The 14,067-nt window shown below is 36.9% G+C and overlaps 1 protein-coding gene across 1 annotated transcript in view; it reads left to right on the plus strand.

Annotated features, from left to right (window-relative positions):
* SLC5A8 (solute carrier family 5 member 8) overlaps nt 1-14,067 on the plus strand; it is a 65,314-nt gene that overhangs the window by 38,789 nt on the left and 12,458 nt on the right. The window contains exons 7-11 of the mRNA XM_040234895.1: nt 2,120-2,249; nt 3,957-4,045; nt 5,138-5,250; nt 9,220-9,287; nt 13,741-13,827. Coding sequence (XP_040090829.1) covers nt 2,120-2,249; nt 3,957-4,045; nt 5,138-5,250; nt 9,220-9,287; nt 13,741-13,827 — 487 coding nt within the window. The remainder of the gene's footprint in view (nt 1-2,119; nt 2,250-3,956; nt 4,046-5,137; nt 5,251-9,219; nt 9,288-13,740; nt 13,828-14,067) is intronic.

The following is a 14,067-nucleotide window of genomic DNA, read 5'->3' on the forward strand; positions in this document are numbered from 1 at the left end:
GAGCAAGATGGGTGTCTGCGCTCCAAAGAATCAGCCGAGGGGGGAGAGAGAGAGAGAGAGAGAGGGAGAGGGAGAGAGGGAGGGAGGGAGAGAGAGAGAGAAAGAAAGAAAGACATGGGGACCCAAGCTCTGATGGAGCAAAGGTGCTTTAATGATTTCTCTGTGAGTATATAAAGGCTGTTGTACAAGAAGTTTCTTTCAACAATGATAAAGATCAGAAAACCAAATGTACAGCAACTGTCACCAAGGGAACAAGGGATTCATAATGGTCACAAGGTCAGGAGACAATCCATGTCTCAAGAAAGGGGATCGAGACTAAGCAGTCTTGTTGTAAAGAGAATGTTTACTAAAGGAGATTCAAGCCTGTCTCACACAATGACTTCAGTTCCTGAGAGCTGCGTGCTGTTCCGCTTAAAAAGAAACAAAGGACTTGTGAGAAAGAGCTGGTAGGAATCCTCCTGTTAAACATTCCCTGACAATATAGCAAAATGACTCAATTATACACATACATGTATCTATTATTTTTCAAATTCTTTTACCATTTAGTTTCTTGCAAAGTATTGAGCAGAGTTCCCTGTGCTATACGGTAGATTCTTGTTGGTTATCCATTACTCATTAGGCAGTAACAAAACACACAGTGGATGTAGTCAATCAAGGGAAAAGACTAGCAATCTGTTGTTTGGGACTTCTTGCAGGTTAGGTTCTCCTGGAAGCAGAATTTGAGATGGACGTTAGCATGCCAGAGTCTCCTGGAATAGAAGGAGAAGGAAGGGAAGAAGGAAGGGGAGATTAGCCAGAGGGAGAAGGTAGACTGAAATGCAGTCTCAACAGAGGCCTCAGCAGCAGGAGCTTTAGAGCGGAGATGACCCTTCAGGCTGTTCCGGGTTGGCTTGAGGGAACTCAGCCTTTAGACCTCTGAATCTAGTCATCATTCTGTGCAGGCTGCCCTGGGGAAGGAGATAAGAGTTGGTGGTGGGGTGGGCACCTCTCTTCAGTCCAGGAGTCCACTATAGTACCCTTGGTGGAAAAAACCATAGCCACCTTAGTGGGAGAAATATTTGCTATCAACTGCCTATTAAAATAGGGCTTCCCTGATAAGACATAGCATTCAATGATATTAACACTAGTAATATCACTAACTTCCATTTAACAAGTGGTTATTACATGCTATTGTATTACATGATAGACACTTTATTTAGTCTTACATATAACTCAGTGAGGTATGCATTGTTATTTCTAGCTGTCAGTGAAGAAACTGAAGAAACTGAGGATCAGAGAGGTTAATTTACTTGCCTAACGTCACATATGGTAGAACTAAGATTTATGCTCAGGACTGACTCCAGTGCTATTACAGAAACCTTTACATTCTACTGGAGCACATGCCATGTATTGAAATGCTGAACATTATTTTGGAAGATACCTGTCTAGGGGTGCAGGTTTGCCTTTCCTATTTAATGGATGGCATCACAAACCGCATTTAAACAACTTTGGTGAGTTGCTCTGTAGATGCTAACAATGTCACACAAAGGGAAAATGAATAAGTCCCGGCTCTGTTGACTATTAAAGTCTCTATTTCATGACAAAAGGTCCTGAAGTAATGTAATTCTGTTACAGTTGTTCTTTAGTCTCTAAGTCGTATCTGACTCGTTTGCAACCCCATGGACTGTAGCCCACCAGGCTCCTCTGTCTGTGGGATTTCCCAGGCAAGAATACTGGAGTGGGTTGCCATTTCCTTCTCCAGGGGATCTTCCCGACCCAGGGCTGGAACCTGCATCTCCTGCATTGACAGCTGGACTCTTTACTGCTGAGCCACCAGGGAAGCCCAAAGTAGTGTAGTTAAATAACATTATAAAGCTAATAACGCCCAGGGAACTCCGACCAGGAGGATACGTTCATTCAGTGGCAAAACCCCATCTACTCCAAATATTTCCAAATACAGTGTTGATTGACCTCATAAACAGAAGGTTATGCCAGAATAAAGAAGTAGCATTTTTGACACCCCAAAGAGAATGCATGTCTATTGAATATAGTCATGAAAGTCTCTTCTGTTTCACAATTTTCCTCATCTTTGAGATGGAAATTAAAATTGTCATTTACTTGTTTGTTTTCACTTCATTAGGTCTCTCTACATCAATCTCTTGGGACTCTGGGTGATCCTTGTCTGCTCGGTGCTTTGTGGGCTTGCCCTCTATTCCAGGTACCATGACTGTGATCCTTGGACAGCCAAGAAAGTGTCTGCACCAGACCAGGTACAGTATCATGTCTTTCTTACGTGCAGTAAGGACGTTCCCAAAGTTTATTGGCTGGGAGGAGAGTGTTCATGTTCTTGTAAAGTAATAGCAAATAGGCACATTATTCATTTTTAGTTTCTATAAAGCATTTGGCAAATGTTTATTTTAGCGGACATAACAAGAATGAAGAATGGTGAGATTTCCCTGGTGGTCCAGTGGTGAAGGATCTGCCTGCCAATGCAGGGGACATGGGTTCTATCCCTGGTCCTGGGATGATCCCATATGCTGCAGAGCAACTAAGCCTGTGTGCCACAACTACTGCAGCCTGTGCTCTAGAGCCCGTGCTCTATAACAAGGAAAGCCACAGCAATGAGAAACCTGCACACCGCGGTCAGAGAGTGGCCCCCTCTCACGGCAACTAGAGAAAGCCCAAGTGCCCTAACAAAGACACGGTGCCAAAAACAAACAAATAAATAAATAATAGAAAAATATATGGAAATACCTGGGAAAATTTTCAAGGCAGTTCATGCATTGACAAAGAAGCTGCAGTATGATTGCTTAACTTGTGAAAGTGAAAGTTGCTCAGTCATCTCTGACTCTTTGTGACCCCATGGACTTTACAGTCCATGGAATTCTCCAGGCCAGAATACTGGAGTGGGTAGCCTTTCTCATCTCCAGGGGATCTTCCCAACCCAGGAATCGAACCAGGGTCTCCTGCATTGCAGGCAGATTCTTTACCAACTGAGCTATTTGTAACCTAGTGCAATTGATATGATTACTTCATGCTCGCCTAGCCTATACCCTAATGAATGAATTGTTATAAAGTCTTGATGGCATACAGTATAATAGTCATATTCATAATATAGTGTTAAAAGCATTGTTGTGTGTTTTTTTTAAATCACTTACTTGGCGATGATTGGTTGTTGCAGTTTCTGCAGTTATTAGAGAGAGACATACTGTGCAGTAACACAATTCTTTGAAATCAGTAATAAAACAGTAAAAAAAAAATCTAACATGTTGTTTTCATATTAAATATCACTCACATCATACCTGTGTAAGGATAGGTTATCCACTTCAAGAAAGTCATGCATATGATGTTCTACATGTATATTTTTCTATATAAAAAAAATTCACGTATAAGCAGACCCACACAATTCAAACTTATTTTGTACAAGGGTCAACTGTATAAGCAGCTCTAATTACATTTTCACTCCGGAATAGTGATTGAAGTTCACAGGTATAAACTTGAGTCATCAAGTGAAGTTAAATTAAGTGAATGCTTCTTACTTAAGCACAGAGGTATGTAAAAATATTTCCTTTAAATTGATTTATTATTCCAAAAAATGAGAACAGCTGCCTATTACTGAGCCTTTACTATATTCTGTGTTCTATAGTAAAAACTTACATAGATGATCTAATTTAAATTTTGTAGCAACTCTATGAGGTTAGGATTATTATTCCTATTTTACAGATGAGGAAACTGAGGTTCAGAGAAACTAAATAACAAAAGCCACATCTGTCTGAATCCAGAGCCTGTACCCTTAACTACTATTCTATTCATTTATTTAAATGTTAGCAGGTAAAGAGTTTAATTTTTCATATTTGGACATTTCAGTTGTGGGCAATATCTTCCTTTAGTTCTTGAATACCACAAGATAAATGAGATGTTAATTGATTTTATTTCGTAGCCAATAGTATTCAAGAGTAAATTTTGGAATTTTTCAGCTCATGCCTTATTTGGTACTGGACATTCTGCAAGATTATCCGGGACTTCCTGGACTTTTTGTGGCCTGTGCTTACAGTGGAACGTTAAGGTATGAACTAGGACTCTAATAATACAAGTTTTCCCTCTTGGGATGTTTCTTTTATTATTGGATATTTGGGGGGATAAAGTTGAATTCTGGACATGGGCACAAATGGCCCTAAACAGGTAATTATTCCATGTCTCCTTTCTGTCAGTCTGACTCTTCTCTCTGAGGGTTGGCTGTCTGTTGTCATAAGTCTTTGCTTTTCTCTTTAGTCCCTACTGTCTAAAACATCATAACATACCCCATACAGTCACAGTAATGATAATCAGTCAATGGTGAATTTTGCTGATGGTCAAAAATAAGGACCTACAGTCTTAGTTTAAAATATGAATGTAACTAAAGCATGGTCAAATGGAAAACTCAGAATACAAATCTATTACAGGCTGAATAATATATACTGTCCAAAGAATCTTGTTTTGTGTTTGAGCTTATTCATTGCACTTTATTCCTGTGTTATTATTATCATGTACAACATATGTTAGTGAAGATCCAGCAAATTAATATTATTAATATTTATGGTGAATGTCAGTGAGGACTCATGATAGTCCTTTCTATGCATAAAGAAAAATGTGCTTTAAAGTCATTATCTAGCAATACTGCATGATCTAAGAAGTTCTTTCATGGATAATAAGGATTAATTGCAAAATGGAAGCAACATTAAATTATCTATTCTCACTATTAAGCCTATGGATTTGCCTGAATCATTCTTGGATGACAGCTTCCAGAAAGAGGATGATGTAATTATTAAAAAATAATATAGTAGGTAAAATAGATTAAAAAACCCCAAAGTCCTACTATATAACATAGGAAACTGTACTCAATATCTTATAATAAACCATAATGGAAAATAATATGACAAAGAATATATATGTATATACATATACATATAATCTATACATATATATACTGAGTAACTTTGCTGTATGACAGAAACTACCACAACATTGTACATCAACTATACTTCAGTAAATAATTAAAAAAATAATGTAGTAGAAATCTGGTTATATTTCAGAAGTGACAATGTTTTCTTTTTCTTGTACCTAGTTAAGGTATTATTAAAGTTTACATGTACATTAAAATTTTGATTGCCCTTTACAGCACAGTGTCCTCCAGTATTAATGCCTTAGCAGCAGTGACCATGGAAGACCTAGTGAAACCTCGCTTCCCAGCTCTCTCGGAAAAGTCTCTCTCCTGGATTTCACAAGGAATGAGTAAGGTTTCATTTCACAATTCCATCTTAACTCTGGGACATCATTTTTAGAGATACCAGAAATTAGTTTCCATGGAAAATAGTGTGAGTGTATGCATGCATGTGACTTAATGCAGTCATGGCCATATTTGCAATCAAGATTTGGGATATACTTCAAACAATTGTCCAGTGACCACAAAGGACAATTTCCGGGGGTCCTATTTGGCTAACTTTCTTTTATACCTTCTCCCTATCCCAAATCTATGTTAGAATTCTTAGTTACAGTTAAAAATTCAACCCCTTTCCATCAACCACAGTTTTAAGAGATATCCTTAGTTTGGAACCAAGAGTCACACTTTTTCTCTATTACCTAAGAGGGCACTGACAGTTTAAGATATATAGTCTTATGTGTATGGACTGACGATAAAGAAACAGAGTGTTATGATTCTTTTAAACCAAGCTTGATTGTTCTATCTGCATGTGTAGGCTGTCCAGGAGATAGTCAATAAAATTGTATGAGGAATGCTAAACTTTATTCAATATGAATTCTCAAATTCATAGATAGTAGGATCTTCAGTTCAGTTCAGTTTAGTCGCTCACTTATGTCCGACTCTTTGTGACCCCATGAATCACAGCACGCCACGCCTCCCTGTCTATCACGAACTCCCGGAGTTCACTCAGACTCATGTCCATCGCGTCGGTGATGCCATCCAGCCATCTCATCCTCTGTTGTCCCCTTCTCCTGCCCCCAATCCCTCCCAGCATCAGAGTCTTTTCCAATGAGTCAACTCTTTGCATGAGGTGGCCAAAGTACTGGAGTTTCAGCTTCAGCATTAGTCCTTCCAATGAACACCCAGGACTGATCTCCTTTAGAATGGACTGATTGGATCTCCTTGCAGTCCAAGGGACTCTCAAGAGTCTTCTCCAACACCACAGTTCAAAACCATCCATTCTTCAGCGCTCAGCTTTCTTCACAATCCAACTCTCACATCCATACATGACCACTGGAAAAACCATAGCCTTGACTAGACGGATCTTTGTTGGCAAAGTAATGTCTCTGCTTTTGAATATGCTATCTAGGTTGGTCATAACTTTCTTTCCAAGGAGTAAGCGTCTTTTAATTCCCTGGCTGCAATCACCATCTGCAGTGATTTTGGAACCCCCAAAAGTAAAGTCTGACACTGTTTCCACTGTTTCCCTATCTATTTCCCATGAAGTGATGGGACCAGATGCCATGATCTTCATTTTCTAAATGTTGAGCTTTAAGCCAACTTTTTCACTCTCCTCTTTCACTTTCAACAAGAGGCTCTTTAGTTCCTCTTCACTTTCTGCCATAAGAGTTGTGTCATCTGCATATCTGAGGTTATTGATATTTCTCCCGGCAATCTTGATTCCAGCTTGTGCTTCTTCCAGCCCAGCGTTTCTCATGATGTACTCTGCATATAAGTTAAATAAGCAGGATGAGAATATACAGCCTTGACATACTCCTTTTCCTATTTGGAACCAGTCTGTTGTTCCATGTCCAGTTCTAACTGGTGCTTCCTGACCTGCGTATAGGTTTCTCAAGAGGCAGGTCAAGTGGTCTGGTATTCCCAACTGTTTCAGAATTTTCCACACTTTATTGTGATCCACACAGTCAAAGGCTTTGGCATAGTCAACAAAGCAGAAATAGATGTTTTTCTGGAATACTCTTGCTTTTTCAGTTTAGAGGTTAAATATCATCTTGAATGGAAAGATATTTAACCTCAATTGCTGTATGTCCCAGGTGCAGTATTTGACTCAGAGAAACCTAGCTAGTGCACTTCTTCATTTTCATTTGGGTATACTTGTTTCAGGATGAATGACTAACAAATTTGTTTTTTTAAAAAGAATCTTTAACCTCAACTTAATAGCACTAGTAGACTGTCAAAGAAATAGTAAATAATATTCTGTTTTATACCACAATTCTTATGTAATTGCCATAACTGTAGCCTTGAATACATACTTAATTTATATTCGTCAGTATCCCTTAAATTTAAATAGCATTGTTTTATTTTATTATGTACCTGTACCTGATTTTAATCCTAGAACATAATTTTAAAAGAATGAGATAATGCTTCCTTAAAGGATATTTACATGGGCTCATTATGGAATTGTTGAAGCTTTGTGGTTTAGTAGAATAAATAGAAGCTTTTGAAGCCAGACAGACTTGCTGGCCTCACCAAACTGCTTCACTAATTTACTAACTGTTAGCCTCGAGCAAGGACTTCCCAGGTGGCTTGGTGGTAAAGAACTTGCCTGCAGTGCAGGAGATGTGGGTTCAGTCACTGGTTTGGGAAAAATCCCTTGGAGAAGGAAATGGCAACCCACTCTAGTATTCTTGCCTAGGAAATTCCATGGACAGAGGAGCCTGGCAACAGAGGAGCCTGGCAGGCTGTAGTCCATGGGGTTGCAAAAGAGTAGGATATGACTTAGTATCTATGCAACAACAAAGCCTTGAGCAAACCCAGTTGAGCCTGTTTCTTTATAAGGAAAATGAAAACAAAAATTATTCACTTTGTAGGTACTGTGAGATTTAGAGATAATCCATGTAAAACAATAGGTACTAGCTGATACTCAAGGAATGATGTTGATGATGATTAATAACAAATTGACTCCACTAGTGTAGATGAAGCTTTCATTCATTTTGAAGGGTTGAATATAATCATTATGTTGAGGTATGTAATGTGGCAAATGACTTAAATGTTTCTGATAATTTGAGTATGCAAAACCCACAATGGTGACCATTCATGAGTTACCAAGTAGAGAAGAATTTAGTATGTTGGAAATACTATTTATATTAGGATTTAGAGACATGGAAAATCATTGCAATAAAGCTCTTTAAAAAAATTAATGTAAAGTTTTCCATTCAGGCACAATGAGATTATTTACTCACTTTGCTTAACAAAAGTGTGAGTGCTTTTGTAAGTAAGATAGAAATAACATAAGGAATGCACTAATTTTTTTATGAACAAATTTCTCATTCATTTTATTTTTTATATTTTGAGGTTTATATGTGGGAAATTATATTAATGGATTTCAGGTGAGTTTTGTTGAATGGAAATCTTTAAAAACAAAAATGGGGGGTGGAATTTTCTTATGTGTGTTAGTTGCTCAGTTGTGTCCAGCTCTTTGCAACCCCGTGGACTATAGCCTACAAGGCTCCTCTGTTCATGGGATCTCCCAGGCAAGATTACTGGAGTAGGTTGCCATTCCCTTTTCCAGAGTTTTCCTAAAGCAATTTCAAAAGTAAAATGTGTAGTTAGAGAAAACCTGGAAAATATTGAAAGCCAAAAGACAAAAAAAAAAAAAAATAAATTTCCATAAACTGACCACCAATGATAGCTTGAGAATTTCTATAAAGAAGTTTTGGGGAAAGAGTTTGGTAGAAGGGAAAAATATAATACTTATCTTCAAGTTGCCTTTCTTTGCTTTTGTTTAACAGGAAAGGTTTGTGAATATTGATGGAGATTATAAGAAAGCTAAAGGTCCTAAAATACTCTGGTGTGGATTGCCACTTCCCAGGAGAAATGAACAGTTAAAGTCAGAAGACTCTCTGATATTTATTACTCCCTTCCCCCATCAGAGCAGAGCTAAACTGTGTCCTGTTTTTGGCAAACTGAAAAGAGAGACCTGAGCTTTCCTTTACAAACAAATGTTTATGGAGGATTAGATTAGTAACACAATGGTTTTTGGTTTTAAAATAACCTATAGTTAATTTTAGGGATTCTTTACTTATATAACCTAATGTAATAAATCCTGGGACACGATATCAGGGTTTTCTTTCCTCTTTGCACACTGCCGATGCTGTAGAAAAACAGCCCATTGCCTTTTTACCTGACTCTGAGGTAGGTGGCCATTCTTCATTATAGTCATATTATACACTTTGAATCAAGGTGTGGTAGCTTTTTCTATTGAGAATTCTAATCCTCTGAGTCTGGATTTTGCAATGGCTTTTATGTCATCCATATAGGTGTGCTGTTTGGAGCCCTGTGTATTGGCATGGCTGCACTGGCTTCACTAATGGGAGCTTTGTTGCAGGTAAGAGTTAATCCTCGAAGGTTTAAGTCATAATCACTAAATTCTTCTTTTTTTAAAGTTGATGTGATCATCCTTCTAGACTTCCCTCTTTATATATCTACCCATAGACATACCAAAGAACAGATATGAATAAAGTCTTTAAAATTTTTTTTAATTAAAATTTCCATTTTGAGAAAATCATAGGTTTACATGTAATAGTAAAAAATAATACAGAGAAACTCCACATATCCTTTAGCCAGTTTACTCAATGGTGAGAGACTTAGGTTACTTTTCCCTGTGGATGTCCAGTTGCTGTAGCACCACTTGTTGTAAAAACTATCTTTCTTCCATTGATTGCCTTTGCACCTATGTGAAAAATCAATGGAGCATATTTGTATGGGTCTGTATTTGGTTTCTTTGTTTTATATCATTGATCTGTGTGTATAACCATTTGCCAAGATCACACAGTCTTGATTACTATCATGTTGTAATAAATCTTGAGTCTGGATTTATTGACTCCTTCCACTTTATTGTTATTTTTCAAAATTGTTTTAGCTATTTTAGTTCCTTTGCCTTCCTATTTAAAGTTTATAATAATCTTCTCTCCATATATATATATATATATTTACATATAAACCCTGCTTAGATTTTGATAATATTGCCTTAAACCTATATAACAACTTGGGAACATTTTACCATATGATATGTCTATATCATATGACCTTGTTGAGTTTACTTATTAGTTTCTGGGATTTTCTTCAACTTCAGATAGGGACAGTTTCATATCTTCTCTTCCAATCTGCACATGTACCTTTTGTTTCCTTATTGCTTCAATTTGTTATTATTATTATATTATTCCTTGACTTCAGTTTCCACATCATGTTGAATAAGTGTAGGAGAGTGAACACCATTGCCTTGTTGCCCAGTCTGAATGAGGAAAGTGAAAGTGAAAGTTACTCAGTCACGTCCTACTCTTTGCAACCTCATGGACTATATAGCCCATGGAATTCTCTAGGCCAGAATACTGGAGTGGGTAGCCTTTCCTTTCTCTAGGGGGTCTTCCCAACCCAGGGATTGAACCCAGGTCTCCTGCATTGCGGGCAAATTCTTTACCAGCTGAGCCACAAGGGAAGCCCCTGAATGAGGAAAACATTTAGTAATTCATTCTTGAGTACATTAGCTGTAGGAGTTTTGTATATCCCCTTTACCAAATTAAGGAAATTCCCCTTTACTTCTATTTTTCTGAGAGTTTTTTATCATGAATGAGTGTTAAATTTTGTCAGATGATTTTTCGCCATCATTTGATATAACAATATGATTTTCTTCTTTAGTCCTTTGACATGGTATATTATCCTGATTGATTTTTAAGTGTTGATCCAGCCTTGCATTTCTGGAATAAACTTCACTTGGTTATAGCATAGAGCTATTTTTATATGTTGCTGAATTGTATTTGATGATATTTTATTAAGAATTTTTACATCTATATTCGTGAGAGATACTGATCTGTAGTAATATTTTTTTGTAATGTCATTGTCTCAATTTGGTATTAGGGTCATACCAGCTTCATAAAATAAACTGGAAAGAATTTTCTCCTTTTTTCTGGAAGAGATTGTGCAAAACTGGTGTTAATTCTTTGTTTGGTATAATGCTGTTTGGTATAATACTCTAGTGAAACCATCTGCTCTTGAGGGTTTCTTTTTGGGGGAATTTAAAATTATGAATTCAGTTTCCTTGGTAGTTATAGCTATTCAAATTACCTGTTTCATATTGGATGCATTATAAAATGGATCAAGGATTTGGTATATTTCACCTAAGTTGTCAAATTTATGTTTGTGAAGTGATTCATAGTATTCCCTTATTATGCTTTTGATATCTGCAGAGTTTGTAGTGTTAGCTCTTGTTTTATTCCTCACATTGGTAATTTTATCTTTTATCTGTTTTTTAGTCTTGCTAGAGGTTTGTCAATTTTTATTGATATTTTCAAAGAATTAGCTTCTTGTTTCACTCATTTTTCCATATTGTTTTTCTGTTTTAAATCATTGCTTTTTGTTGTTTTCTTCATTATTTTCTTCCTTCTGCTTACTTTGGATTCTGTTCTTGAGGTAGGACCTTAGATGATTAATTTCAGAATTTTATTTATAATTTATGCACTAATTGCTAAAATATTCCCTCTCAGCGCTTTTAGCTGTGTCCCACAACTTTTCATATTTTGTATTTGTATTTTAAAATTTCCTTTGATATGTCCTTTTGATCCATGGATTGTTTAAAAGTATGTTACTTAGTTTCTAAGTGTTTGGTGATTTTCCTGTTATCTTTCTGCTATTGATTTCTAGTTTCATTCCAAGGTGGTCATTCTGAACACATTCTGTATGATTTTAATTCTTTAAAATTTGTTGAAGTCTATTTTATAGCCCAGGATATAGTATTTTGGTATCTGTTACAGGGGAACCTGAAAGGAATGTGTGCTCTGCTGTTGTTAAGTTTATATTCTACAAGTGTCAATTATTAATAGATCTTCTCATTGATGGTTCTGAGTTCTTCTGTATCCTTCTCATTTTCTGTTTAGCACTCTTTAACTGTTTAACTCTTATTTTTCCTTCAAGTTTCAACTTAAACATTATTTTCTAAAAAGGCTCTTTCTGTTACCTGAATAGGTTTGAGCTCCCCTCTATTATGTTCCCAGAGCACCTCATATTTCTCTTATCATCCCCATTATAAGACTGTATTGCGGTCATTTATTTAGTGTCTGTTTTACTAAATAGGTTATAATTTCATGAAGGTGAGGATTATGTCATTGTTCTTTGATACTGTACCAAGTATCTGGTACAGTTCCTAAGACAAAATAGATATTTTATACATTCAGGTTGAATGTAACTATTTATGTATTGGTTCATAAATATTTACTTATCTGATCACCCCCAAGTGGTCCATGAAATTTCCATGGCCACATGGGTCTGACTCTGGGACTCTGGGACCTCAGCATGACCCAGAAACTTGAAGGTTAATGCTAGGCATAGCAAATGCTCCACACTCCTGCTTCAGGCCTAAGATTTGGTTCCTTTCTGGTTGGTTGTTGCTTGTATACCAGTTGTTAAAATAGTGTGCTCTTATTCTGATTATATGAATGAATGAATGATTTAGGTCTAGAAACTCTAACCTTATCTGGTACACCTAAGCTATAACCAACAAAACTCCTGTTAGTATGCTTTCCTTCATAGTCTGAATCATTATTTAGAGCTCTTATTATGATTGGTCCCCCCTTTTCCCCTTTTTTCATATACCAGCTCTGGCCTGAGTATAGGTAATGAGATATTCCAGGAGAGTCATCATGACTTTAAGACTGCTCTTCCTTGCTTCATCTCTAACCAAGGTCTTATTTCCTGAGACAGGCATTTGGTGGGGAGACTATTCCTGTATCTCCAGAACTGGCTCTAGGTCACACTGTCACAGTGACCACTACATGTGCCAAGTGACCTTTCACATTTTGCAGTGAAGTCTACCTTCCTTCCAACTGGACTCTGGTTCAAGAGACATTGTGAAATGATTCCTTAGGACCATTTTCTGAGTCCATGTTCTCCTTGAACACTAGTTCTTCTCTGTCAGCATATCCTCACTCCTTTCCTAGTCCACTAGGTAGAGCTCTTTTCTTGTGTTTTTTTTTTTTTTGGGGGGGGGGGGTTTGTTGTTGTTGTTGTTTGTTTTTTAAGCCAGAGCTGCAGTCTATACCCTCTAAAATTTTTTTGACTGACATTTTTTCTTTAATGTATTAATTCTGTTCCATCTGTCCCTTTTCCTCTGTGAACAAACCAGTGGGTCCCTGATTCTTCTTTGATGGTTCTATTCACTCTCAAGAATTAGCTGTCTGAATATTGTGAACATATATTTCTTGAATGTTTCAGCTATTTGCGCTTTTGCATTCTTCACACTGTAAACTTTTTTCACTATCATGATTTTGGTATCTGTCCATCAAAGCAAAGGTTGCAGTTAGCCAATCAGGTTAAAACTTTCTACATGATTTGATCAATCTTTTTTTTTTTTTGAAATCATTTCTCATTCTAGTTCTATCCTTAGGAAATCAAGGATAGCATTGGGTTTTGTTGCCATCTCTAGTCACTTAGTAGTACTTATCCACAATCTTGTTTTGCAGAGCATTTTGAGACTACCAAAGCACAAAGGAGTGATGTGATGATTAACATCTACAAGAACAATGTTAGGAAGAGTAGTGTCCCTCTTGCCTCATGATTCTCTGTCCTCTTTATACTTTGCTTCTTTTATTGAGGATACTTAATGAACAGATAGAACCTGAACCTGAGATGCAGAAGCTTCCAGGTTCTAACTATCTCTTTGTCAATGGTAAGACTGCCATGATTTTCAGGAGTCTTGAGTTTAAATCCTCATCTCAATGAAATTACTTTTAAATGTTTTAACTTTGGATTTCCAATTGCTGATTGATGACTTCTTATTAATTTTGTAGGCAGCACTCAGCATATTTGGCATGCTTGGTGGGCCACTTATGGGCTTGTTTGCTTTGGGGATTTTGGTTCCCTTTGCCAACTCAATTGTAAGTATAAAAGATGAACATATGTAAAGTCTACTTTTCCAACTACAGTAGCATTTCTACAATTTTTCTCAATTGTAAAGTTATGGTTCCTTTGATACTTGTCATTAGTGGCTTATCTTGATGACTTAAGTTATTCATATTGACTTTACTGGGACACACAAGGAATGTACTATGCACTGGGACCCTGCATGTGTGAAACTAAGTGGAAACTGCCAGAACAATATACATCATGATTGCTGC

This window comes from Oryx dammah, unplaced genomic scaffold (genome assembly GCF_014754425.2).
Source record: "Oryx dammah isolate SB20612 unplaced genomic scaffold, SCBI_Odam_1.1 HiC_scaffold_29, whole genome shotgun sequence".
Taxonomy (NCBI): domain Eukaryota; kingdom Metazoa; phylum Chordata; class Mammalia; order Artiodactyla; family Bovidae; genus Oryx; species Oryx dammah.